The sequence below is a fragment of the Thermobia domestica genome, chromosome 13 (genome assembly GCF_964235325.1).
Source record: "Thermobia domestica chromosome 13, izTheDome1.hap1.1, whole genome shotgun sequence".
Lineage (NCBI taxonomy): Eukaryota > Metazoa > Arthropoda > Insecta > Zygentoma > Lepismatidae > Thermobia > Thermobia domestica.
This window is the reverse complement of record NC_137466.1, coordinates 122056618-122083224: the sequence shown is the minus strand read 5'-3', so window position 1 is coordinate 122083224 and position 26607 is coordinate 122056618. Positions and strand designations below refer to the sequence as shown.

The 26607-nt window shown below is 33.9% G+C and overlaps 1 protein-coding gene across 22 annotated transcripts in view; it reads left to right on the top strand.

The window, feature by feature from the left end:
* Nucleotides 1–26607, top strand: part of l(1)G0196 (inositol hexakisphosphate and diphosphoinositol-pentakisphosphate kinase) — a 331048-nt gene that overhangs the window by 171795 nt on the left and 132646 nt on the right. For 15 of the 22 annotated variants that reach the window (XM_081736359.1, XM_081736366.1, XM_081736374.1 and 12 more), the window contains 3 exons: nucleotides 4228–4305; nucleotides 5531–5680; nucleotides 19763–20051. In XM_081736359.1, coding sequence (XP_081592485.1) covers nucleotides 4228–4305; nucleotides 5531–5680; nucleotides 19763–20051 — 517 coding nt within the window. The remainder of the gene's footprint in view (nucleotides 1–4227; nucleotides 4306–5530; nucleotides 5681–19762; nucleotides 20052–26607) is intronic. The other 7 variants (XM_081736379.1, XM_081736368.1, XM_081736372.1 and 4 more) reach the window with 5 other exon arrangements.

Genomic DNA, 26607 nt, shown 5'->3' with positions numbered 1-26607 from the left:
TTAGAAACCCTTTTTAAGTTTAGTTTCCAAAGTTCGGTGACAATAAAGTTTGTACTTCATTATAAAGTCTTTAATTGCAAAAAAAAGGCCATGTAGTTCTACCTACATTATTTTATACACTGCTTTTCACGTTCTTGTGTTGTAACTCACAATTTACAATGTTAATCTCGTAGGAAAACACAAAGTAACTTAGAACATTCATGCCAGTTTAAATAATTATTCACAAATTTTCTTGCGAAATTTAGCTTTTTGTGATAGTAGAATCAGTGTGAGTTAAAAAGGCGTAAATTAGTAATTGTTTTATGAATCAAAAGTGATTCGGTTTCTTTATTTGATTTCTGTGTCAACGAAGTTCAGATACAATCCGTATTGGTTAGTTTACACTTCAGTGATGATATTGAGAATTAGAAAGGAATTTGAAATGCTATAAAGTATATATGTTTTAATGGTACAGTAGCGTAAGAAGACTGAGAAATATCTTAAATTAGAATGGCCGGCAATGGAAATTCAGAGCTTGAAGGTTACGAAGCGGGAGCATAACCGCCTATCTACGTTTACTTGGTAAATTTTATCCTAATTTCAGTAGGAATTATTCGTTATTGGCTCGTCATGAGTTCATTAAGTCATCTGTAAGATCTGATGGTGTTGTCCATGAGTCCATGTTAAAACAAAAGAACAGAAACAAACAAACAAAAACAAAATAATAATAATAAAATGAAGGATCAATTGATATGCTTGACATTTATTAATATGATGTTCCGAAGAATGTCTTAGAACATTGAGACTAAATTTCAGTGAATTATGATCTGAAATGAAACTGTGATCGTTATGACAAGTGTAATTTAGATCAAACTAGAAAGATGAATTGTTTGAACACTTTGATACGAATTGTCTGTAATTTTGAAGAAAGAAAAGAAAAAAATACTTCTGTTGTACCGAAATATGACGTAATGTATTAACAAAATAATAAGTTATGCTCAAAAAGTCCAGAGCATTCATATAAAAAGATTTTCATTTCTGAATGTTTTAATTATCACCACGGACTAATAGAAACAATGTGTTGAGTTTTATGTTCTTTCTTAAGACTTCCCTACATAGTTACCGTGCAATTCCCCCACGGTTTCTGCTTAACAGCATCTCGTAACTTTCTGAGAAGTGAGCAGCAGTATGTGCCAATGATAGTACCGCTTTTTTGAAGGTAGTTTATAAAGAAAACCCCACAACTGACCTAAAAGACTGAGAGCATGATCTTACCGGCAGCCTTTTTAGGGGGAGGTGTGGAGGAGTGCTTCCACTCCTTGTTCATTTTTTTTTTTTTTTAAGTTTTACGTCCCACGGTTATGCCGGTTAGGCTAAAGGAGTTTTTTTTTTTTTTTTTTTTTTTGTCTCAGGGTCATACAGATAGACCCAACGTTCGTCCATAGTTCTCAAACGAACAAAAAAAAAAAAAAAAAAAAAGTCCTAAACTTGCTCCAAAGATTCAACAAGTAACTCGACATGTCACACTGTGTTTTTCTCTGAATAGGAGTCAGCAAACGTGTGGAACCTAATGTTGTGACACATTTAGACATATGCAGTTCTTCATGAATTATTTTCCGCACACCCCAAACTGACCCCACTTTGCGGCATGATGTTATGGATGGTTATTCGTCGATCTTTCAGGATCAGCTTCTCGATTTTCTGTACTACGTTAACATCGTCCGTGATTGATGAACGTCAAGGTACACTAGACTCTCGCTAATCCGGTCTTTCTGGCACATATGGGTACCGGAAGTGCCGAATTATTGATTGTCTGACATTTATTTGATTTTTCCCAACTCACTTGTGTTGAGTACTGTCGAATAACATCATCTTTCTTTTTGATGTCATAAATAGTTGCTCGTCCAACATTGAACTCAGCAGCAATGGCTTTTTGCAAAGAACCTTGATTTAACTTGCCTAAAATTTCGAGTTTCTGCTTAAGGTCTAGCGTAACGTGTTTCCTTTTAGAAAACATGATTCCGAACTGTAAAGAATGCTACAATTTTCTAAGCATTGTTGCGCATGCGCACGATAATTCATTGTGCACGTGGTTTTGGTTGGATGTGCGCCGGATTACTGAGAGGCCGGACTACTGAGGACCGGATTAGCGAGAGTCTAGTGTATTTGCTCATCTGTAAGAGACATGTGACCTGTTTGGAAATTTTTCTCCCATCTTACGGCAGTTTATAGGATGGGCGGTCACCACAATACACAAACTTCATTTCACCATGAATTTGCCGGGCACTTTATCCCTTCAAATGCAGAAACTTAATCACATTACGAACTTCTATCTCCTCCATTTTACACTTTCCTAACAACCAGTGTCACCTGTAGAAAACAAGAAAATGATATACAAAATAATTTTCACCAAATCATACATGTAAGATCTAATATCTGTACAGGCCAAGTATATCAAAGTTACTCCGTAAGTTCCGAGAGATAATTAAAATGCCGATACCTCCTCGTATAACACACTTAAATGATGTATAGGAAAAGATCCATTGCTGGTATGTAGTAATTAGAGCAATAAGATATATGCTTTTCCTACAAACATAACGTATCCAAAAGTTACTTACGAACCAGACATTCTTGTCTATTGATTGTTCTTAGACAAGAAGAAGAGAGAGAAACGTAAGTGAAACTATATTTTTAACTTAGAATCATGTTGCTGATCACAAAAGTATTTCTCTCTCAAATTCTCGAACTACCAATTTTTCTAACATAAATTAGTGACTATAAAATTCAGAGAGACTTCTACCTGCCTGTTTCAAGCAGTTGGTCATACTTTTTTTTTTACGTGTAATTTAGAATTCTAATGTAAATGAGAATCGTCATCAAGGTAAGTTTGTTTCATTCTATCCTGGCATTTTTTAAATCTTGTCTCTTGTTTTTAATCCTTTGTATTCTTTCCTTTATATGTTTCAGCTTTCCATAATTATTTCTTAACACTGTTGTTGCAGACAAATGGGTGTGTGTGTGTGTGAGTGGGAGTGTTTTTGTGCGCATGCTTGTATGTGAAAGAATGGATACATTTCATAAGATAGTAAAAATAGGGATTAAAAAAAAAATGAAATCACGTCAGTCCTAGACGTTACAATGCGCAGTAGAGCAGTAAGGTGACGTAATAGGCATGTAACTACATCTTCGTATATAATGTCAGTTTTAGATTCATAATTGAAATTTGTAATTCTATAGATGCAAAATATGGCTCAGTGACAGAACAGGCATTCTGATGTAAATCATAGGAAGTTTGATTCGAAATCACGTCAATTTTACGGTAAACAAACATCTTATCCATGAGTTACCTCTTTTTAGGATAATTCCACTAATTGTTCGTCTTATTTAGTTGAATTTATCATCCATTACTTTGGAATCTAGAGAATGTAAAGGCGGGCGTTAAACTAGGATTTGACTGATGTGATATCAAAGTATCACGACAGACATTGAAAAAAAAATGACTAGTTAGGGCTTTCAGAACAAATCTGGCCTTACACTACTAGAGCAAAATAAATCTTATCTCTCTACTAAACTATATAATTCGTGTTCATTTACTGTTTGTGATCATATTCAAGTACTCATAAGCCTAATAAATATAAAATATGAAAACAAAACATTTTTTTGATAAAAAATGGTTTGGAATAGAATAATTTATCGAGAGTCGCATATACGTGAAAATTCAGTAACGAGTTTCTGAGTTTCTGAGTATGAAACGATATATCCTTATCCTCAGTCATCTTGATAATTTAAACATATGATTACGACCAAATCTACTTTCTTTAAAGATATTAACTTTCACTTCTTTTTTCAAAATTAATAACTAGTATAAATCAGTTGAAAACTCAAAGAGCGAAAAAATGCGAGACTAAGACAGGGATTGTCGTTGAATTTGCGCCTATAGAAAGTATGATGTAAGAAAAATCGATTGATTGCTCTCATTTTCATATACTGTAAATTGGTTCAAATGTTGGTATAGCTCGAGTATCAGTGGATTGTATAGGTAAGATAAAACTATCTTCTTTCAACACAAATTACCCAGATTATTACTGAAAATATGTTAGCATGAATGTGCCATGTGTTTCTGTATCTGCGGCGTGTACAGACCTTATGTGTCTTACCTGGATTTTTCGTTTAATAAATATAGAATAGAAGTGATATAGATAGAACAATTTTCCTTTCTTGATCCGTTTTATCGTGCACCTTTCCTAGACTCGGACTTAAACGTTAGAAGATCTGAAGAAGACGTTGCAGCCACCTCAACAACTCGAAAGAAGAAAAGTGCCCGTGGTAAGTGAAACAATATTTTGAAGTCATTTTTGTCGTAAAACAGTACAGTTCAAACGACGTCTTTGTATGCCGTAGCTAATTGTTATCTTTATATAAGGTAAGCTGTAATATATAAGGAATTCGTTATTCTAATATTGTGTACTAAATATACGCAAGAATAAGCTGTGTACAAAGGAAATCGAAAGTAAGTTTCTTTTTTTTTTTTTTTTTAAAGTAATTTCATCGAAGATGTTTCAATGACGCCAGTAGAGTTCACAATAGAACTCAATATTCATAGTCGAATATAAAACAATATTTTAAATAAGATTTCTATCTGTAAATAGTTACATGGTATATAAAGTCTTCATCCGGTTTCAGAATATTATAACTTGAAAGTGACTAATCGTATTTGAATGAAACGCCTACAGTTCGAAAGAGGGAATATTCAAGTTCATACCATATTACGATCATACACATATAGAAATATCATCCGATTTCAAAGTACTGTATTGTCTTTATTAATTGTAGTTGTCAATGAAATGTTCACAAATATTCAATGTGTCTTCTGCCAGCTGCATAGCACATATCAAGTCGATAATCGAACTCTTCCCAACTCGAACAACATGGACAGAAGTTGGCGAGTTGACAGGTTGACGGGAGATGTCATTATCGTGCGTCACCCCTGCACACTAGTGACATCTCCCGCCAACCAAACAAAACTTTTATACTCCCTCTTTAGAACTGTAGACATTTCATTTTAATACGAGTAACCATTTTCAAGCTATAACACTTTAAAATGGGATGAAAACAGTAGACACATTGTATATGTCTGGTATGTTAAGAGTATATAGTATGTGTTGCAATGCAAGAAAATTTATCTTAAGTACATTAAAGGCATTAATATTCTTTGATTTTATATTACTAACAGTAACGAATGAAAACAACTTTACTGTATACTTGATGTTTTTGTTAGACGTTTATCTATTTCTTAAATAAATTTTGTTTTTCTCTATATCCATGAAATGCAAATCCCTACCCTCGCTTTATTCTAGAACTGCTTGTGATCCCCCCACATATATGTTCGTACTTCCAATTGCATGCTTATTTAACGTGTGCTGTACAGAATGTGGTTTTCTTTCCAGATCATAAGCATTGAATGTTTGTCAAAATTATATAAAATATTTGTACTATATTTTATTGTTGTGTATAATCACATATATGTAATTATTTCGTTATTCTTTTTCAGATGTTCCTAAGGAGCCATCACTGGTTCTTATTCTCAAGTGGGGTGGTGAATTAACTCCTGCTGGAAGAATTCAGGCTGAAGAATTGGGTCGAGTCTTCCGATGCATGTACCCAGGGGGCCAAGGTAGAGAGATTAGTGGGCTCATGACTGGTTGGTAATCAAATCCTTTTATGTTGGCTCCACAGGGGGTTGTGACTGTTATAAATTGTGCCACTAAAAGGGACTTGGTTCCTAACCCCAGTCTCTGCATGGCTTTTATGTACTTAGTTTTGTTTTCAGTCTTTCTTTCATACATAGTTCGTTTGAACGAGGTGCTTTATTGCGCGTATTGAGATAAGATGTAGAGTTAGGAAGACTGTCAGATTAATTGCACTGTGAATAAACTAACACATAGTATAAAATGTAAACAGCTTGTTTGAAAACATCTATCTAAGGCAGTAGTTCTCAAACTTTCCGAGAACGCGAACCCCCTGTTCATTCGAAAAGTGTTCTGCGGATCCCCTTGCAACGCTATCTGAAATTTCAGATGATATTTAAAAAGAATACTAATTAGAATTACCACTGACAAGAAAAAGATCAAGAAAATAACGCAATAAGTAATTTATTCTAAAGATACATGATTGTTTCCTAGTAAACGAAATTTCAATTGAAAATACTAACGTGAGGAATGAAATTTAATTCTGTTTTCCATAATGCATTGAAATCCGGAATAAGTCTTGGCACCATCAGTCTTAGGCCCGATTCCACATTAAGATGTTTTGTTTTAAGGTTTAAATATTGCAAAGAGCAGAAAAGGTCTGCTCACATAAGTAAGTAGTAGGGAAAGGCATCAAATGTTGTAATGCCTATTTAGACAACTCTTCATACTCACAGCGCACACGCAAGCAAAAGTTACAAAGTTCATTTTCTTTGAAAAAGTTTTTTCATGAAGTATCGCAGGAAGTAGCTGTTCTTGTTCTGTGTTAGAGAGATTCATATCTTGTATGTCATGGATTTCTATATTAATGAAAGGATTTTCAATCCAACCATTACCAAGTGGGACAGGGAAATATTCTCGACAATTTCCAGCTAATGCTTTCAGTTGTCCTACAAGTGTTTTGTGTATTTCAGCAGATAGTTTTTCACCTGAAGAGTCATTGAAATCCTTGAGCAATGGAAATGATGAAGTTATTCTTTTGTGCTCGTACTGCCTACAGCTGCAGTTTCTTAATCTTAAAAATACTTCTTGCATAACAGCTGTGAGTTCCGTTTTATTACAACATATTTCAATTTTTAGACGTCGCGGACCCCCAGGGGTCCGAGGAACCCACTTCGAGAACCACTGATCTAAGGTATACAGAGACAAGATAATACATGAGCATCTCTATTTCACGCAGATAACACTGATGTCAATTTAGTATATAACTTTATCATAGTAAAAGTCAAGAATTTATTTTCTCTTCTTATTCATTAATCCAAGTTATCCCAATAATATTTTTCTTAATTAACATAAAATAATGCAAATAGTCTGTTTACTGCCATTGTTAATCGTCGGCAATATAACATTATTGTGACTTGATTGATAAAACATAAATCGAATTGCAGAGGGAAATTTCCAGCTTTCATCATTTGAAACTTTCTCAGATTTCTTAGAAAAGACTCGTCAAAATATATTAATTATTATTATTATTTTTGTTAAATTGAAAATTTCACATATTTCTGGAAAGAATTTTATTTAGCTGTATATTATCATAATGCAGTAATTTGCCCATTACATTGTTTGTACTAAAAACTAATATTTTGATCTCGTAGACTAACACTTATGTTGGGGTTGGAGTTAATTTCCAGTTCATTAAATGTCATTAACATGACTCAATAGTTCGTCACAGTATTATTTTTTTTTTATATATATATTTGAGAAAGTAAGTTTTGTTATAGATACATTATTATCACATAGATAGTAGATACATTACTATCACATAGAAATTAATCACTATCACACACACATGTATATAAATGGAATTTTATGCTGAATGGCTATGAGGAAATTTAATAATGGTGCTTGAAATAATAATAATAATAATTATTATTATTATTATTAGATTAATTTTAGTTAAGCAGTAAGAGATGATGCATTTGAGAGTTACGAGATTGTTTGTAACATGTGACAGTAACCGATTATGGTTTCTAATTAGACTTTTGTTCACCACATCGAAACTTAGAATACCGTTGATTTTCTAATTTTAGTGTTTTCCAACTTTGTAATTTTTAACATCTTCAGAGTCCAAATTTTTCGAGCACATAGCTTTGAAATTCGCCGGACATAATTCGGAACTTTGAATTTTACCGGACATAAGGTGGATACAATAATGCTTATCAAAATCATAATAAATATGAATTTACACAAAAAAGGTCTTTTTATTGTGTGCGAAATACCATAATTGTCAAATGTCAGCCTTCGTTGCTCGTGTGCAGCACCGTGTGAATTATTTATGCGCGAAATTGAATTACACATTAGCCTGCATATTTTATCCATACAGTTACATTTTTTTTAAAAAAAAAAAGAGTGAGCTTCAAAGAAATCAGGAGAAAACCTATTTAACATTCTCATGAATTTTATAATATACAGTATGTTACAAAAAATATATTTATCTTCTTTTTGCAAACCTCATACTTGCATTTTTTTTTTTTAAGAATAATAATTTGATGAGCATGTAATAAAAGCTTCACGTAGAAAAAGGCATTAAATTGTGCATTTGAATTATACAATCGTACATGAAATGCAAGTACGGAGTTTTGAAAAGTAAAAGAAGGGAAAAAATGTAGTATGTATTTTTGTATACTGTTGATTTGTTAGTAGCACCATAAAACTACAACTTAAGTAGCATTTTTGAATATCGTTAAGTGCATAGCTTACATGTTAAGTTAGTTCTGATTAGATTATTTGTGTGTATTTCTCTGCGTTTGTTTATTCTTATTATTGTTACGTATAAATAGTTTGCTTGTTATTTAAAATATAATCTCAAATACTCGATTCTTTAGAGACTATAACATACTTTTGCATGCAATTTTTTTATATATATATATAGATTGGCACAGTGAATGGCATGAGAAACTGAATAGCAAGCATGAAAAATTAAAATGCTTAAACAATCGACACTTACAAGCTACTAATACTATCCAATTATTAACAGTTAATCTTTAATTTCAATAAGTATTCTGTAGTCTGCGACATGTTATTAGACTTTTACGTTATAGAAGATACAGAGTTTTTATTCTAGAAATTTATCATTCATAGTTTGTTTCTTAGACGCTCATGTGTATGCAGTCTATAAAGATAATCTGAGAATGAAGGATATATTATTTTCAAAGTAGAATACAATTTTGGGAGTAGTTCATCAGTTTTAAAGAAAGACTTTACTGTTATCAAAATTTCTGTATTTTTCTGTGAAGAAATAAGTTCTGCGAAAGCTGTCTGGGTACATTTTAAAATTAAATTTATGTTCATACAGACTTGGGATAGTATATTTTTATTTTTTCAGTTTTTTATGTATTTTGTCTGGGTATATTTTGTCTCCAGCTAATCCTAAGTATTCGTATTATTGGCAATAGATACGAGGTTTAGAAAAAAGTCACGGCAGCACATTTATAGAGTACAAATCCTTTATTGTAGAACTTAGAAATTTGTATGCCTTTAATGTAAGTCCCTAGTTTCATTTATGACCCTCTGCGACCACTGGAAGGTGTTTGGCACCAGTAGTAGTCCCGTTTTTATGGGTTTTTACGACAGAGCGCTCTATTGAAAGCAGAATGTTATCTCTAGTAGGAAAGCAGTGTCCTCGAAATGGCCCCTTGAGTTGGGGCAAGAGATCAAAGACATAGATACTTATATCTGAAATGTGTGGGGATATTCAGGGACCTTCTATTCCCACCATTGCAATAAGTTGCCTACAACACCAGTATTGTGACAGGACCAGTCATTTTCATGCAGAACAATGGGCAGAGTGCTTGAAACTGCTGTCATTTCCTCCGCAAATCAGGACGATTATAATGTTCTAAGAACTGGCGGACAGTAGTACGGGTCTTCGATGTCTGGCGTGAAGGATCCGTACGATGGAGTATGTCACCCTCCACATCACTTGCCACTATCAGCATCACTTTTAGAGTCTCGAATCCGTTTGACGCAGTTTTTCGGCCGTATAGTAGCGCTATTTGTTGAACTGTCTTTTCAGTTTTGGCTTGTATAAGTGTTATGTGTTCACTTTGAATTTCTATAAGGTAATGGAGCATTCTTGGCACTTCCACCACGGTCCGCTCAGCTTTTATCTATGTACGCTATTTCAACTTAAATATAGCTTTAGGGTGGTACAATTTTACACCAATATTTCACAGCTGCGTCTTTGTCTGTATGCACATATTGCACGAGGGACATTAATCGCAATCAATACCGCCGCCTTTCTACTATACGTGCTGAGAACAACGGTCTCCCGTGCATACACAATGGACATTTACCTTGAAAGCCCTTGTAACTCTTAAACTAATTGATGAAGATCAATGAAATTTTGCAACATGCAAATATCGGCAGAGGAACATTGTTTGACGTACTCTGCAATCCCATTCAACTAACAGTGATGTCACCCAAACTAAACGTGTTTTAAGCTTAAAGTAGATAAAGGTTACATATATATATTAAATGGAGCTACGTCAGGTTACTGTATATTTTAAATCAACATGTTTGAAGTCAGCATCGTTTTCTCTTCTATGAGAGCTCGTCTGAGGAAGTAGAAGTAGTTGGTTCTAACTTGATGTCAATCACTTGTGTTGACGGAAATTGCAACGGTACAATGTTTTAAGTTCCCTTTTTTTGTCAGCTTTTCTTACAATCCACTATATTATTTAAAAAGATCATTAAGATTTTCTATTAATTGCTGTAAATCAAGAGAATTTCTCATGTAGACTAATCTAGAAGGTTTACTAAAGAAAGTATAAGTTGTAATATTGTGTACTGGCCATCTTCTACTGGCGGAAGAAAATAATTTCGATATTTTTATGTACTATGATAAATGAGAAACAAAACACAGTGATTTTACAGCATTACAATAACGCATTTTAAATGCCACATGATACTACTGTCTTGTGAAAAGGAAACAAAATTCAGAAACTAAATTGATAGTTTGCTATATGCTCTTGTTCCATTGCCCAGCGTCAGTGACGTCATGAAATTCCACATATTTTCTTTCAAGAAATCTTTATGTAGAGAAAGATCAAAACAAGAAAAGGAAAAGGTGGAAGATATCTAAATTTACTCACATCTTAGGGCATGTTCCTGGCATAGCTTTCTTGTTCTCGCACACAAAAAGAAAACCTAAAACCAGTCTATAAAAGACGTTTTCTCAAACTATTGAAATACATGTTTCTCCTCAGTTCTTCATCACTTTTACATTGCCAAACTATGTCATGCAATGTATTAGAAGTCGTGTAGAATAACTATGTATGTTTGTCTGCCTGTCAACAAGCTCCAGAGTAAAAACGGTATGAGATATCTAGAAACTGCTTTTTAGTATCGATTTAGCGTCTCAAGAAAACATATCTTCACTCGCATCTCGACCAAAACTGATGTGGTACAAATGTACTGCGATTTCCTTTCTCATTATTGGTCTACATAGAACAGAAATAATAAGAGAGCGAAAAGCTGTTTTTATGGAACCGATTCAACGTTCCAACAGTAGATTCCATCTACTTTGTTTACCGTTTAATCAAAACAATAGTGGTAGAAATTAAACATTCCTGGCTTCTACGTTGAACATCATAGAGCAAAAACAATCATACGTAGTAATAAATGGTTGTTTGGAATCGATTCAGCGTTTGAAGAAAATAAATCTTCGCCCGAACCTCTCTACTAGAACCGGAAGTGGTAGAACTTATTACTACTTACGATTTCAATATTGATATCCATAAAGCAAAAACTTCAAGAGAGAGAAAGAAAGACAGAGAGAGAAAAAGAGAGAGAGAAGCGATGCGATTCAACATCTCAAGAATAGATTCCATCTCATTCGTAACTTTCTGTGTAGACAAGAAGTGGTAGAAATTAACAATTTCTGATTTCAGCGTTAAGAGACATTTGTATGATGGCTGAGGAAAAATTTCAAGTAAAAAAAAAAAAAAAAAAATGTTTACACCGAATGCCTTACCCGGAATCGAACCCAGCATACGACCGAAATTATGAAAGACAGGCCCCACTATTAACGTTGTTGTCTCGGAACCACGACCAGGGTATGAATCTAGTACGGTTGGTGGGTACGTAGACCACTATGTAATCTGACTCGCGCAATATAGGTCGTTTCCCACCTCCAAGGAAGAAAATTATATCACTTCCAAGAGAGAGCTGGATATAATTATTATTGTCACTTCTTCTTAAGAAACTATCTAATCTCTATTTAAAAATGGCGCTCACGTACTACAGACCTCCTGTTATACAAGTCAAAATAAGTCGAAAAATATATATAAAATTGTGTTACTTTCGAGTCCTCGTTTGAACACTCGAATTGCACTATGTGGCAACGTCGCAGATAAAGAAACAAAGAGGTCTACCAATCCATACATAATTATAACGATTTTTCCCCACGGCATTCTCCCCAGATGCCTGGCATATGTGGTACTGATCCTCTTCAAAGTCATACAACAAACACACGCGAACAAGTTGCTGTCGATACCTTCATTTCTCTTCGACACTGGACGAGCTATGACTGCTGTGTGCATACAACGTGCTTGTATTACTGAAGGTCACTGGTCAGACTTATTCCCGATCGCTTGGCAGGCATGCGCGTCATTTCGTTTTCTCTCTGTGAGCACATGATTAATGAGACGTCAAAACAACAAGAACTTCTTTGGCTGCCTTGCAATTACAACTACCAAAAAGTATTATTGTAATTTTAAAGAAGCAAAATAAATCAAAAACTGTGTTAAAAAGTTCTCAGAATAACTCCATTTTAAGCAATATATCAAATTTTACATATTTTTTTTTTTTTCATATCTGGTTTGAGATACCAAATTGCTGTAAACGGCATTACGATCTTCATGTATGCTGGAAACTATGTATGTGATTGAATGTGATATTTATCTCAACACTTCTTCGAAATAAACGGAAAAATGTTAATTTTTTAATTCCTTGTAACTTTTTATCGATTAGTTCGAAATACTTTATGATGACCACAGTATTCGACATTAAGATACTTTGGATGTGCATTACCAGTTCGTTTCACTTGCATTATTATTGTTGTGGAACTCTGAAAAATTTGATTGTTTTTCTGTTTCTGATAATGTGGTGTCCTTAGTTTGCAACACTGCATGACAAGCGTGTTCTTGCACGTCTTCGTCTATATGTAGATTTGAAATGTGTAATAATCTGACGTAGTTTTAAAAAACAATAAAACTTTACGTTGAGTTGGTAATATTGTTAACCGTGCGGTATCGCAGATTATGCCAAACAAGATCCCCGTGCCGATATTTGTTTTGTACAAAATTTCAACGTGTCCTGTCCATTAGTTCGAAAGTTAAAAGGACGTATCAAGATTAATGGTTCACCCTGTATATCCTTTATTATATCGCGAAGATCGCAATAATCGATGTAGAGTTATTAGTTTCATTTCATTCTAGCTGATATATACAGTGATAAAATAAAAGACGAAGACAATAAGTATCGCATCGCCTATATTGACATATTAACAAGAACCACATTGTTTGCTGCTTCTGTTTTGTTATCTAGCTCCTGTATAAAAATGTCCTTTATTAATAATAATAATAATAATAAAAGCAACGACGATATGGGGAACTAATACTCGTCGTTCTTGACATATGAAGAATTTATCATGTGCTTGTGGTACTTTTTCTATTTTAAGTAGAAAAATCTATCATTTCAATGCTTATCAGTTAAAACTATTAGGAAATTAGCAAAAAACGGAGGTAGGAGATTAGGCATTTCTGAGACCTAATTTCAGGACCTTGTCACTATAAGTCAAATATCGCTGTTAGATCTAATAATTCCAAGTGGCTTAAATCACACGTATTGGTTGAGAGTTTGATTTCATACTTTAGACTACAGAATGCTGGTATTTTTAATTTTTTTTTAAAAAAAATATATATATGTAGTTTTATTAAAGCAGCACACATTTAACATACATTGTAAACCTATCCCTTTCCAAATTCAACCGTAGTAATTTTAGGTAATACGACATCATTTCTGCACTTCTCAGTTCATTGGACAAAAGTATACTTCTAATATACTTGAATTATTAGGGAAAATATGCAAGAATGTATACACTTTTATTTCTTTTCTTTCTAATTTTATTTGTATAATTCTTATAAAATTCTGTGAATAATGATTGCGTATTTCAATTCCTTCTTGTTAGGACGTGTGTCAAATGGTACATTTTCATTTCTACCATTCAAAGCTAAAGGTAAATTTATTTTGTCATTTCAGTGCTCTCTTCTGAATGATTATTTATATTATTTATACTTTTATACCATTAGAAAATTTAAAATATTTATGCTCTGATTATTTGTGAATGTGTATAGTATATTTTTAGTATGTAAACAATGTCAAATTCATCTTAAATCCCATACAAATTCCTCAAAATTCCATTTTTGATCTTGAAAATGTAAATTTTTATTTGAAACTTTTGATTGTGAAATAAATTTCAGCCCATAAAATTTAATATATGCACAACTCATACTAAAAATCAAAAAATATTAAATAAAGTTTTTGTACAAAGTATTATACAGAGTTGGTGAAAATAGTGAAAATTTGTAATTCAAGTATAAAAAGAAGGTAGAAGTATACTTTGTAGTAATCAGTGATTCTCAAACCAAAGACTAAGTATAGGAAACGTAACATGCATCAATGAGTAATTTGTTCTGTTTGAAGATCTGTTGTTTGCGGTACTTATTTATGTGTGGATAAATGAACATCTCTTTAATAACTAAATATTGTAATTTAATATTTTTTATTTTGTGATCCGTATTCATACTATTTCGTTTATTTGTTTTGTTTTTTGTTCAACAATTTCAATATGTGAACATTTATCTCTAATATATTTCGGTGTTTTGCTAATATGCAGATTTCCAGAACCGATCTACAAATTGATTGATTGATAGACTGAGTTGTATTTACGTTCATTATCAGCAGTGAGGCTATCTAGATACGACGGAACTTACAGTTTAAAGTGGAATCTGAACTACTATAGTACCTTCAATACTCTCCTACTTGCATCAACGCGGAATCTCGTATACGTAAGGCACTTGCTGTAGCCACTAGACTAAGTAACACTCAGTTGAATGAAGTACAATACTGTATATACTGTAGTACATACTGTATTTATTAAAGCACTTGACTATTACCACTGTAAATCATAAAATACAGTAATTTAAGGTGTGTTAGTATTGGCTGAAGAAAAGTATAAAAGTGAAAAATACGACTGAGTGAAAAATGCTGAATGAAATAAAATTAAGACAAAAACATCGTCTGGTCGATTAGTTGCGTATCTTTATTGTTGTACGGCACATTGTTTGTTAAGCTCTGAGCGCAGCAGATAACGCAAATTAGATAAAGAAAATTCTTTATTAAAATGTTTTTCTTGGAAGATGGATGGTTAATCCTAAGGGCGGTTAAGAGATCGTCCACTGTATTTCAAACTGAACTTCGTGCTGTAGTGCGTTTAGTAGCCTCATCAATATGTATTAATTCCACTTCCGCTACTTTGGCACAAATTGCAATAAATGCCAGAGGAGGATATGCCCCTCTCCTCATGCTGGAAAGTTGTCTCAGTTGTAGATACGGGCACAAATTCCGGGGACATGTCCCCCCCCCCCCAACATTGGAACTGGAGGCTCTCCCAATAATCCGATTTAAAAAGTGCTTTTTGCAGATAAGTATGATGATTTGTGTCCGACTGCCACAAAGAAAAGTGAGATGAAATTTGTATCTCTTGGCTTTTCCATTTTTAATGAAAATAAAGGCGTGCGACTGTGCGTGACGTAACCTGATATGAAATCTTATCTCCTCCTCTTCCCTAGGCCCTAGTACACGAAGAGTATATAGACTATCCAATGTCAGTAGAACCCATCTTTTCAGTAAATGCGCATTTAATCTATTTGTAGTATCAGGCTAGGCATCTACTCATCCTTCGTAAGCTAACTAACTCTATAGCCTATGGAACCCGGAGGTTCAATGCCGCGTTCACAAAAGCTCTCCACTGACTTCGATCCTTAGTCAACTGGATCCAGTTTCTACTTTGTATCACTACTTTTGCGAGATCCATCTTAATATTGTCTTCCCACCTGCGCCTCCGCCTAGGTCTTCCTAATGGTCGTTTACCGATTGGTCTTACCGCTAACATTTTGAAAGCGTTCCTACTTTCTTCCATCCTGGCTATATGTCCTGCCCACCTAAGCCTTCTAGACTTGATGATCCTAACAATGTTTGGTAAGCCGTATAATTTATGTAGTTCCTCGTTATGAAGTTTCCGCCATTCCCCATTCCCGTTGCTCTTGGGTCCGAATATTCGTCTGAGCATCTTGTTCTCAAATACTTTCAGTCTATGTTCTTCCCTCAGAGTAAGCGACCATGTTTCGAAACCATACATAACAACAGGTATGATTATCGTTTTATATATTTTAAGCTACAAATTCCTCGACAGAATTCGCGACGACAAGAGATTTTGAACTGAATAATAATACGAATTCCCTGTTTTTAATCGACATTTAATTTCTTCGTGAATATGATTTTCGTCTGTTAATATTGATCCTAGATATTTGAAAGTATCCACTTTATCAAAAGTATTATTTAATATTTTAACACATTCATAATTTGCCAATTTGCCGTATTACGGTCCCGACTCACTTCCATGTATTTAGTTTTCTCTGCATTTACTTCTAAACCCTTGTCCCTGCAAGCGTTTAATAAGACCTCTGCATTTCTTTCTATTGTTCTCGTATCATCCCCTATTAAATTTACATCATCAGCGTACGCATAACCTGGTGAACACCGTTCAGCTCTAGCCCTGGTTGCTATCTTTGATTTTCCTTATAGCGTATTCCAGGACAAAGTTGAATAATAATGGCGACAACGCATCTCCTTGTTTCAGGCTATTCTCGACGTGAAAGCTCGTGGCCAAAAATTTTCCTACCTGGACTTTACTTTGGGATTCATTTAAACATGTCTTAATTGAACTAATTAGCTTTTTCGGTATTCCAAATTCTGTAAGAACGTTGTACAATGTTTCTCTCCTAACCGAGTTGTAAGCCTTTCTAAAATCAATAAATAGTTGATGTACTGGGTTACTGTATTCCCACTTCTTTTCGAGTATTTGGTGAATGGTAAATATTTGGTCGATAGTTGATCGATTTCATCTAAATCCACACTGATAATCTCCAATAATTTCACCTGCGTATGGGGTCAATCTTTCTAATAGAATGTTTGAAAGGATTTTATAGGATGTTGACAGAAGAGAGATGCCTCGATAATTATTACAGTTAGTTTTGTCGCCTTTCTTGTGGATTGGAACAATGATTGATTCTTTCCACTCTTGTGACAATTCTTCTTTGTTGTAGATGAGGAGAATGAGTTTGTGTATCTTGTTCCACAATTTTTCGCCTCCAGCTAAAATTAACTCAGCCGGAATTTCATCTACACCCGGATATTTGTGTTTCTTTAATTTCTTTATAGCGATTTCTACTTCTATACGATTAGGTTCTTGAATATACGGTTCTGTATCTCCCTTTCTCCAAACACATTAGTTTTTGGTTGTGTTAAGCAAATCGTTAAAGAAATCGTTCCATCTATTTAAAATACTATCCTGTGTTTTTACTTCTTATAGAACCAAATACTTTCAGCATTGATCCATTTATCTCGTACTCAAAATATTTGAGAAGGACGCGTCCCCCCTGTCCCCCCGTCAGAGATGCCCGTGTGTGTAGCCAATTAATTTTAGTAAACAAACAACAAGGATTTTGAAAATTACATCCATTCTTTCATCCTATGGGTTTCGTCCAGAGGGGGAAAAAGGCTTTTTAAAAAAATTCCAGAGGGAGCATATGTTATGACAATAATTTCTTGAATATCACTTTCAATAGAAAAGAACGTCTTTTTCCTGGTGACGGGCTTTAACTATTAGATATTTTATACTTCAATCGGCAGCGAAAAACTGCTTCATTGCTGGAACTTGAATAAACAATTTAGATACTGCTTTCAGTTGCTACATGTTAACTGCATTTAAGTTTACTATTTCGTCCTGTTTGTCCTCTTCTGAGGCACAATTTTACAACAGTGACGACGCCAACTTCAATTTCTTAGGGGGATAAAGGAGGGACAGTTATTTTTACATACTAAAAATGATAATGTTATGATGTTTGACTTACAGTACAACGTGTATTACGTGTCGTTTTCATATAAAGTCATTTCAAATAAAATTTGCAACTAACAAATAAGGTATATGAAATATTTGATTCCCGGTGGGAGAATATTGACATTCAGATCCATTACAGTGGTTCAAATTCCACCTTAAATGGTATGTCTGCATTTTATGTAGCATCGGTGCAGAGAAAGACACTAAATTTCTATCTAACCAACCGAATTGAAGATTTCTTAGTGAATCTATACTTAACTGATTACATCACCATCTATCAAAGTTCGAAAAAATGTTTCAAATAAAGTTTACGTATTTTTCTCCTAGAACCCGAATCTGCAATTAAAATGACGGGGTTCCCATATCAGTTTTCAGTTTCCTTCCGTCCCACCCCTAAGTTAAAATTAGCGAAGCAGAGTCTAATTTTAGCATACGTAAATTTTTTCCTGCAAAATATTAACTTTTTATTTCGTACGTTTTTTCGTCCGATGTTTGTTTCTCAAGATATTTTGCAGTATGAAGTAAAAAAAAAAAAAAAAAAAAAAATCTAGCATCGTAAATCGTATCATATATTTCCCCCCAACAACTCAGTTTCGGTAGCAGCCATACGGTACGAACTGTCATGAACTATTATTGCCTATGAAAGTGGTCCAGTATTTAGTGATTCTTTCAGCACAAGCCAAATAGACCCCTTTTTCTATTTGACATTTTCAAGTTGGTCGCTCCTCAATAGAGGTATTCCCGAGGCACCTCTGTTTTCGAAAATTGCACCGTTTGTTTCCTCATGTTCACTTTCGTGCTTGACTTTAGTTTCAAACAATTATTTGCTATTCCTTTTGAGTTGCAGCATGGGAAAATCCTTGTATTGAAGTATTAATGAGCTCATGTAGCCTCCAGACGGTAAGAGAGATGATAAAGTGTTTCCTATCAAAGTTGTTCAAAATTTAGCGATTGTTTCATTGGAGCCAAAATTAATCCCTGTTTAGATTTAAAAGTTTCGCTTGTCCCTCCCGTAGAGGTATTCCTGAAACGCCCCTGATGTCAGAAGCATCACCATGTGAATTCGGCATATGCACTTTGGTAATATATATATATATATATATATATATATATATATATATATATATATATATTTTTTTTTTTTTCAAACATTTTTGTGCAGTAGGGCCTGTTGCAGATTTCCTGAATCACCCTGTATAGCCTGAAATTAGTGTCCCTGTTTTTCGTTTACAAAATCTGGCCACCTCTACACTAAAGGTGATGTTACACAGTATTAGGTAAGTCCTATAAAGGATGAATATTTTTTATCTGGTATTCTTAAATCGGTATATTAACAATAGAAAGGCATGCATACCGAAGGGACGTTGTAATCATCTGCAAAAACAGAATGAACATATTGAAAATACATCTAGTGGAAAATAAGTTCTACAGGAGGTAATTTTTTTGTTTTTAATCTGGTGTGCTTTATATATATCATAAGCACCAAGTCTTTGGCAAGAGGAAATTGTAGGGAAGACGCTGTGTAATGTTTAGAAGGAACACTTAATAATAAATAAATAAATAAATAAATAAATAAAAACATAATTCATGAGAGCAGAAAATTTGAAGGGCGAGTGGCGTATCCCGCAGCTCCACTTGCTGCTTCTATGTTATGAATATTTCTGAAATTAACAATATACGAATTTAAGTTGAAACTAAATTATAATGCTAAAATATACAACAGCAATGACGTAATCATTAAGCTACACGTTGAGAATCACTGATTTCATGCCATGAAGTGTGGAAATGATGTGTATTGCATGAACAATAATTGTTACGCTTACACCGCCCCGGTGTTCTGACACTTACTCAGCTGCACCTGACAATGTGGAGGGAGGCTTATGCTACCCGGAATGCCACGTTTCAGGCGAATATGCAGGCACCCAGGGCCTGGGTCTTCTCCGGCTTCACTCTACGTACAGACACGACTTGAAGATCTATGCGTCTGATGAGGGCCGTGTGCAGATGACAGCAGCTGCATTTGCCAAAGGTCTGCTTGCTCTTGAAGGGGAATTAACGCCCATCCTTGTCCAGATGGTGAAGAGTGCTAATACCAATGGACTACTGGACAATGACTGTGATTCGAGCAAGTATCAAAACATGTAAGTACCTAAATAATTTCTTATTTCACCTTTTTTAAAACTATATTTATTTTATTAAACAGAGTAGCTGAACGCCAAAATACGCATGAATATCAACCAATAACGAATTTGGACGACTTAGATTTTTGCCGAAATAGTCTACAGAAGTTTGTTCTTAAACTTCTGGAGAATTTACCTTTAAATTATAAATTGACTAGAGCTCTTTCGTGTTTGAATCTTAATATTTTTGCAGGATCTGATGTTGGAATGAATCACATGAAGTCTCTTGTAGCTGAACCAATTGAAAATGTTTGGTTAGATGGCAATAGGGCAAATAGAGTTTTGAATCAATTCAAAGAGTTTTGTTCGAATCCAAATTGTAAACAGTTACGATTCAGTATTCTTGAACTGGTCAGTGTTTGGATGACTTTTGAAGAATGGGATACTTCAGAGTGCAGAGATGTTAAAATGATGTTGACTTTCTCTCATGGAAACTGAAATCTAGAAAGAGGATTTTCAATCAATATGGTATGTGAGTAAATAATTTGAAAAGAAAAGGTTTAGTAGCACACAGACTTGTGTATGATTCGGTAGCTTCTGGTGGCCTTGAGAAACTATCCATAAGGAAATCCATGATTCATTGTGCACGAAATTCTCGTACTCGTTTTGCAGAAGCAACAAATCAACAACAAGGGGAAAGAAAAGAGAGAGAAAAAGAAGCTGAAGACAAAAAATAAAGATTACTCTGAACGATCTTGAAGCTAATAAGACTAAAATAATGGAAAATGTCGGCAATATTGATAAACAAAAAGCTTTTGAAGAAGTGAAATGAATTATATGATACTATTGATTTTTTCTAGAGATAATGTCATCAATATACCGCAACAAGTTTTATGTATATATTCACCCTTTTTCAATGAATGTCTGACTTTCTTCCTTTCATATGTAACGAAACTTTAATCATGTGACTAAAATTATCGAGTTTCAGGGAAAATGTTTAATTTCTTGCTTTGCCCAGAAAGTTTTATTAGATGTTCTGTTATGTACATAATTTCTCAACAAATTGCATTGTATTTGTTTTTACATTATTTATTATTCTAGTTGATTAAGTTGATTAGTTGAAATTTAAGTAAAGAAAGTTAAGTAAAAAGTAGTACAAAATATAGTTAAACCCGATCTCAGGGTACACTTTTCTTCCTTCTCTTCATACCTGTCAAGCAAATGTTTCTTTAGGTCAACTCGCCTCCGCACCTCTTACCCAAGCATGCATCACAACTTTTACATCGTTTTGCTTCAAAACGTAGGACTAACATGTTCAGATCTCAGGGAAAACTATAATGAACACATGAAATTCAGCAAGAATTAGAAATTAGATTTCTGGGCTGTCGACATCTAAGGCCATGTAGGCCGTATATGAGGAATAACGTCCCTCGGCGAGTACACTCCGATGCAGGGCCGGCCTTAAGTGGTGCAGGGCCCGATTGGTAACATTTTGCAAGGACCTTGGTACAACTAACTTGCACCAAGGTCTGTAGAATCTCTCTCTCTCTCTCTCTCTCTCTCTCTCTCTATATATATATATATATATATATATATATATATATATATATATATATATATATATATATATATACTATCCCAGCTGGTTTAGTGGTTATACCCATTTCCCTTTATAACGTTTTTTTCCATCTGCAAAATGTTCTGGTGAAAACACTCACCCTGTTCATTACTTATAGCAGTGGCGGTCGGTGGTTTGTGGTTTCGGGTGTTGCAGTACGAACGAGCGGAGACAGAAGATATAAAGTGGACTCATTGACTAATCAGCATAAATTTAGATGCAAATGCTATGCGACATGTTAAATTAAATAAAAATCTGTTTTTAAAAAATAAAAAATGGAGAACATTTAATCCGATTAATCACCTTATTTAATTAGTAAGTTCATTCTTCTCTCTTTGATTGGAACAAATAAATCTGCGTAATACATGCTGGTTGAACTCTAGTCTTCTTATTGTCAGGTCTTTTTCGATGGAAGGCATAACCAATGGTGATAACCTTTCTTGGGACATTCAATTTCTTGAAAGTGTCAATTCTTTTTGATGTGAAAAAGAACTATTCTTCTTTTACTGACGTCATAGGTACAGTTAATATTAAGTGCAGAAGCTTTGTAGATTCACTAAATATTTTTTCTAGATTTTTGTGAACAATTCATTCTAGCAAACTCAGTCCCTGACAGTGATCCGAATTCCTCTTCAGTGTAGACTGAAGAGAGTTCGTAGCAGAGATTAATGTTATAAAAAATGTACATTGAACACACTTTATTCACAATTTATCTAGGAAAATTTCAAATAAATTGTGGAAATGTACCTAGTGCATACAACATTACTGCCATAAGGTGTCCTGTAAACTTAAACCGTTTTTTTTTTTTTTTTTTTTTTCGAACACCCTCCTGAATTGCACTTTGCTTGTTTTGTCTAAGTCTTAATTGTAAGTTTTCCTCAGTTAAAAGCTGGGCATTTTTTTTGTAAGTTATTTACAGAAGTCATGATATGCAATTCATTCAGAATTTGTAGGTTATGTACAGAATTAAAGCACACACAATAAAATTAAATCTAATAACTAATAACCAAAACAGCTGATATAAAAGAGATACTAGTATATGAATTGCGAATGTCACATATTCATACATAGGGCTGTAAACTGGCCGGCTTTTCATTGGCCTGGCCGGAGAAATTGATGTTATTTTGATTAAAGCCGGTGACAGGTACAAACTTCTCACCAGCCCCTTTATAACCGTTTATTTTTTTTTTTATTTTTTATTTTTTTTTCAAATTTGTATCTAGTTCGAAGTATAGATATGGAAAAGTAGCTGTCATTCTGTAAACTCAAAACTGTTACCTTTCACCATGTATCAACGATTAATATATTTTGTTCACCTGTTTAGAAAATTTTAGAGAGATGACAGGGACTGTATCAGGGAAAATTTGAAATTTACTTTCAAGGAATTTTATACATTTATTAAAAGTGGAAAAGGACTTCTTAAAGCAATTTCCTATAGTTGAAGTAGAGACTATATGTTTAAAGAGTGAATTTCATTTTCCAAATCCAAAATTGTCACGTAAAATTTATTATACTTTTGTTCATCTGTTTCGATAATTTTAAAAGAATGGTAGTTACTGGTAAATACAATAAATTGATCAATGCCGATTTATCAATTTCAGTTTCTCATTTATAGCACAATGTATTTATTAAGGTTATTAGTGAATGTTCTAAGGACATACAGAATATATGTGTTAATGCACTTTCGTTCACGATAGTACATTTCCTTTCCATGGATAGGTTCGAACAGAGATACTTCACGCTGAGACTTATATCATAGAGAATTTTCAGAAAGTGCCGTTTTTTTTATTTTACGGAGTTGGCAACCCTATTCATATATCAACACACACACACACACACACACACACATGTGTGTAAAAGAAAAAAAACTACATTCCAAATCATCCGTCTTGGTTGCTACGCAATGCACGATGAACATAATATACTTCCACATGAGGCGAAACAATGTTTATCAACGTTCTGGAAAGCAACCTTGAAACCCGCCAGATATAGGAACAACATGTTAGCTGGGAGGGGTCCAAAGTATGTGAGGAAGGTCCAATACGTCTAGGTAATAACGAACCTGTCTTTTACTGTACCCGAAAAGATAAGTAATTCTTAATTACTGTCACCTATATTTTTAGAAAAAAATGATAGAACGATTATTTCTATAAGAAAAGAAAGAGTACATGATGAGGCCTAAAATAAAATATTTAGCTTAAATCAATCATTTCTCTGTTAAACAAGTATAGTTCGTTAAGAAAGTCTACAAATGCTAGTCGAGTTGCAAAATTTTGGGGCGGTCCGGACCCGGGGTCCCTCTCGTGGCTACGCCTCTGAGCATTGCTAACTAGTCCCAAATTCAATGTGGCGTTCCCCACCATAGTTCTTTCTATCAAGAGTATAAAATATACTTATTTTATAAAAGAAATACGTATATACTAAAATACTATCCACAGAGGGGGGGGGGGGGTCTGCATATTGACTTATTAATATTTGGTTCACAAATTACTGTAGAAAAAATTTTCATTATCTATATAAGCTAAGAATTAACTCGTAAATGCGGATCTACTTTCATTTGATTTCTGCTCTACTACATATTTTATTTTTTATTTTGTAATTCTGCTATCACTTTTTTAAATTGCCATTATATTGATTTGCTTCAGTATTAGTACCGTAATATAAAAATATGAATGCATAAAACCAAATTCCATTTGTTAACTGCTAGTGAAATAAAATTTAGAAATCTTATTTAGCGCGAAAACCTTCTCGTTCACTCGAAACCGTGCTGTGTTGCAGAAGCACTGCAACGACCAGACCCTTTAACTTTTGAGATAGGGGAAAGGAGACTTAACATTTGCTCCAATTCCCGCGCTGAAGGAATCTGGTCGTTGCATGCTCGCTGCAACACAATATAAATTAGAGACTCTGTGACGGATTATTTTTCGCTTTTTAAAACGGATTAATGAAACGGACAGTTAGAGAATTAAAAAAAAAGTATATATTTAAAGTATACTCCCATATTTAAAGTATACATTGTATATGGGAATATTAAAAAGTACTTTTTCTGTTCTTTACTACTATTGCTAATAATATTTTTTTTCTTGAAATACTTTGGTCGTTGCGCAACGCTGCAACACTAACATTAGCCGCCACTGACTTATAGCAGCGAGTTTTTCAGAGAAATAACTCAAATGGAAATGCAGATAGTGAGTGAATGAATTGTAAAATACATGTTTTACCCTTTTGCCTCCCAAGTTTTCAAGAAGGTTCTGTGCCAGTATTTCATAGTTGTCTTCTCTTACAAGTAAGCTTATCGATATCGGTGAAATCTAGTTTCTTGACCAAACTTGGGAGAGAAATGTGAAATATCAAGAAACGAGTGTAAGAAAAATTTAGTGTTCCGTCCGTAAAGACGGCTAAAGTGGCCAAAATCCTGATTGATTAGAATAACCCGAAACAATGTGTTTTAAGTTTGAAAATTTCATTTTATTTGTAAAACGGGTAAAGGGATGAAAAACAAAAACACATTAACCGACACCGGGAGGAGTAGACATCTATCGGTATTTTGAAGGTATGCTTATTTTCACCGCAATCTTGAAATCGGCCATCTTGTATCTCACTCGACTTTCTTAAATAGGAAGGGAGTCATGTAATATATCAAATTGGACTGGAATTTTACGAGAAATACAATGGTGAAGTCTATGTTTCCATAAGTTTATATTTGTAAGACATAATGAAACGCATATTGAGATGAATTCGTTGGCTCAAAGATTTCTTAAGTATCCTTTTAAAAATAGTTCAAATCAGGTAAACCTAATGTACGCTAGTGAGAACATCGTAGGTAGCTACTTATGAAAGATATAATCAGCTTGAAATCGTTATCGACTGCAGACAAAATGAAATAATGATCAGAGCCGTAGCTAGAGATTTCGGCGCCCGGGGCGAAGTAGAATTCGGCGCCCCTACACTCACCTTACCAAGTTTTTTGTTACATATAAGAAGTATCTTTTGTTGTTATACTACACTGAATAGCTGCTTGGACAGATCATTGCAACCAACAAAAGCGATTATTACGTATTCTTTTACAAATAGATGTTTTCAAGAAGCTTATTTTGGACTTTTTCTTTTGTTAAACTTGACAAAACTACCTTTGATTGCATACAAATCCATTTGGAGAACAGTTATGGAAATTTACAACTATTTCCAACGTTTCATATTATTGATAAGAAATGAAATTTCAATACATTAGAAACTATAACCTTTTAAAATGTTCGAAATGGATGACAGGTGTAACTGCCAGTAATAATTGTAAACTTTTGTAATTTTGTTCTGTATGTGACCACACAAACAGAGTTTTAATTTCGATTCTTTTACGATAAAAAAATATTTTATGAAATGTAACGGAAATTCAGAAGCCTTATTTGTGAATTTCTCAAGATTGATCGATGGAGGTGAAGAATATGTTTAAAGTTTGTATTTAAAATCTAAAATATAGCTTGGCTACTACATATGTTTGAAATTAAAGTAATTACCTAATTTCTTAACGAACGAAAGTTCTGAATTTAACTTTACTTATTATTAATAAACATATTAAAGATACACTAACATCTACACTCCCATATATATAATGTGTGTGTATGTTTTGTATGTGTGTAGATAGATAAAAATCGTAAATACGTATGCACAAAAAGAAATCTTGTACTGATCAGTCTTTGAAAAAGACGAAATTCGTTGGATTAAGTTCTGACCCTTAAGCCTCTATTCTACAACTGCTGCAAGTTCGATAATGTTATTATTCCCAGTCTTTAATTTAATTTTTAATATTCCCGCACAAACAGCAGCTTGTGTGTGTGTCTATACTCCTCTCATTTCCATACCTCCATTCTCATCGTCGCGTTGTAATTACTCCGATTGAGTAGAAAAAGCGTGACAAACTCATCATCAAAACGCCGAACGCGTATTCCAGACTGTCCGTTT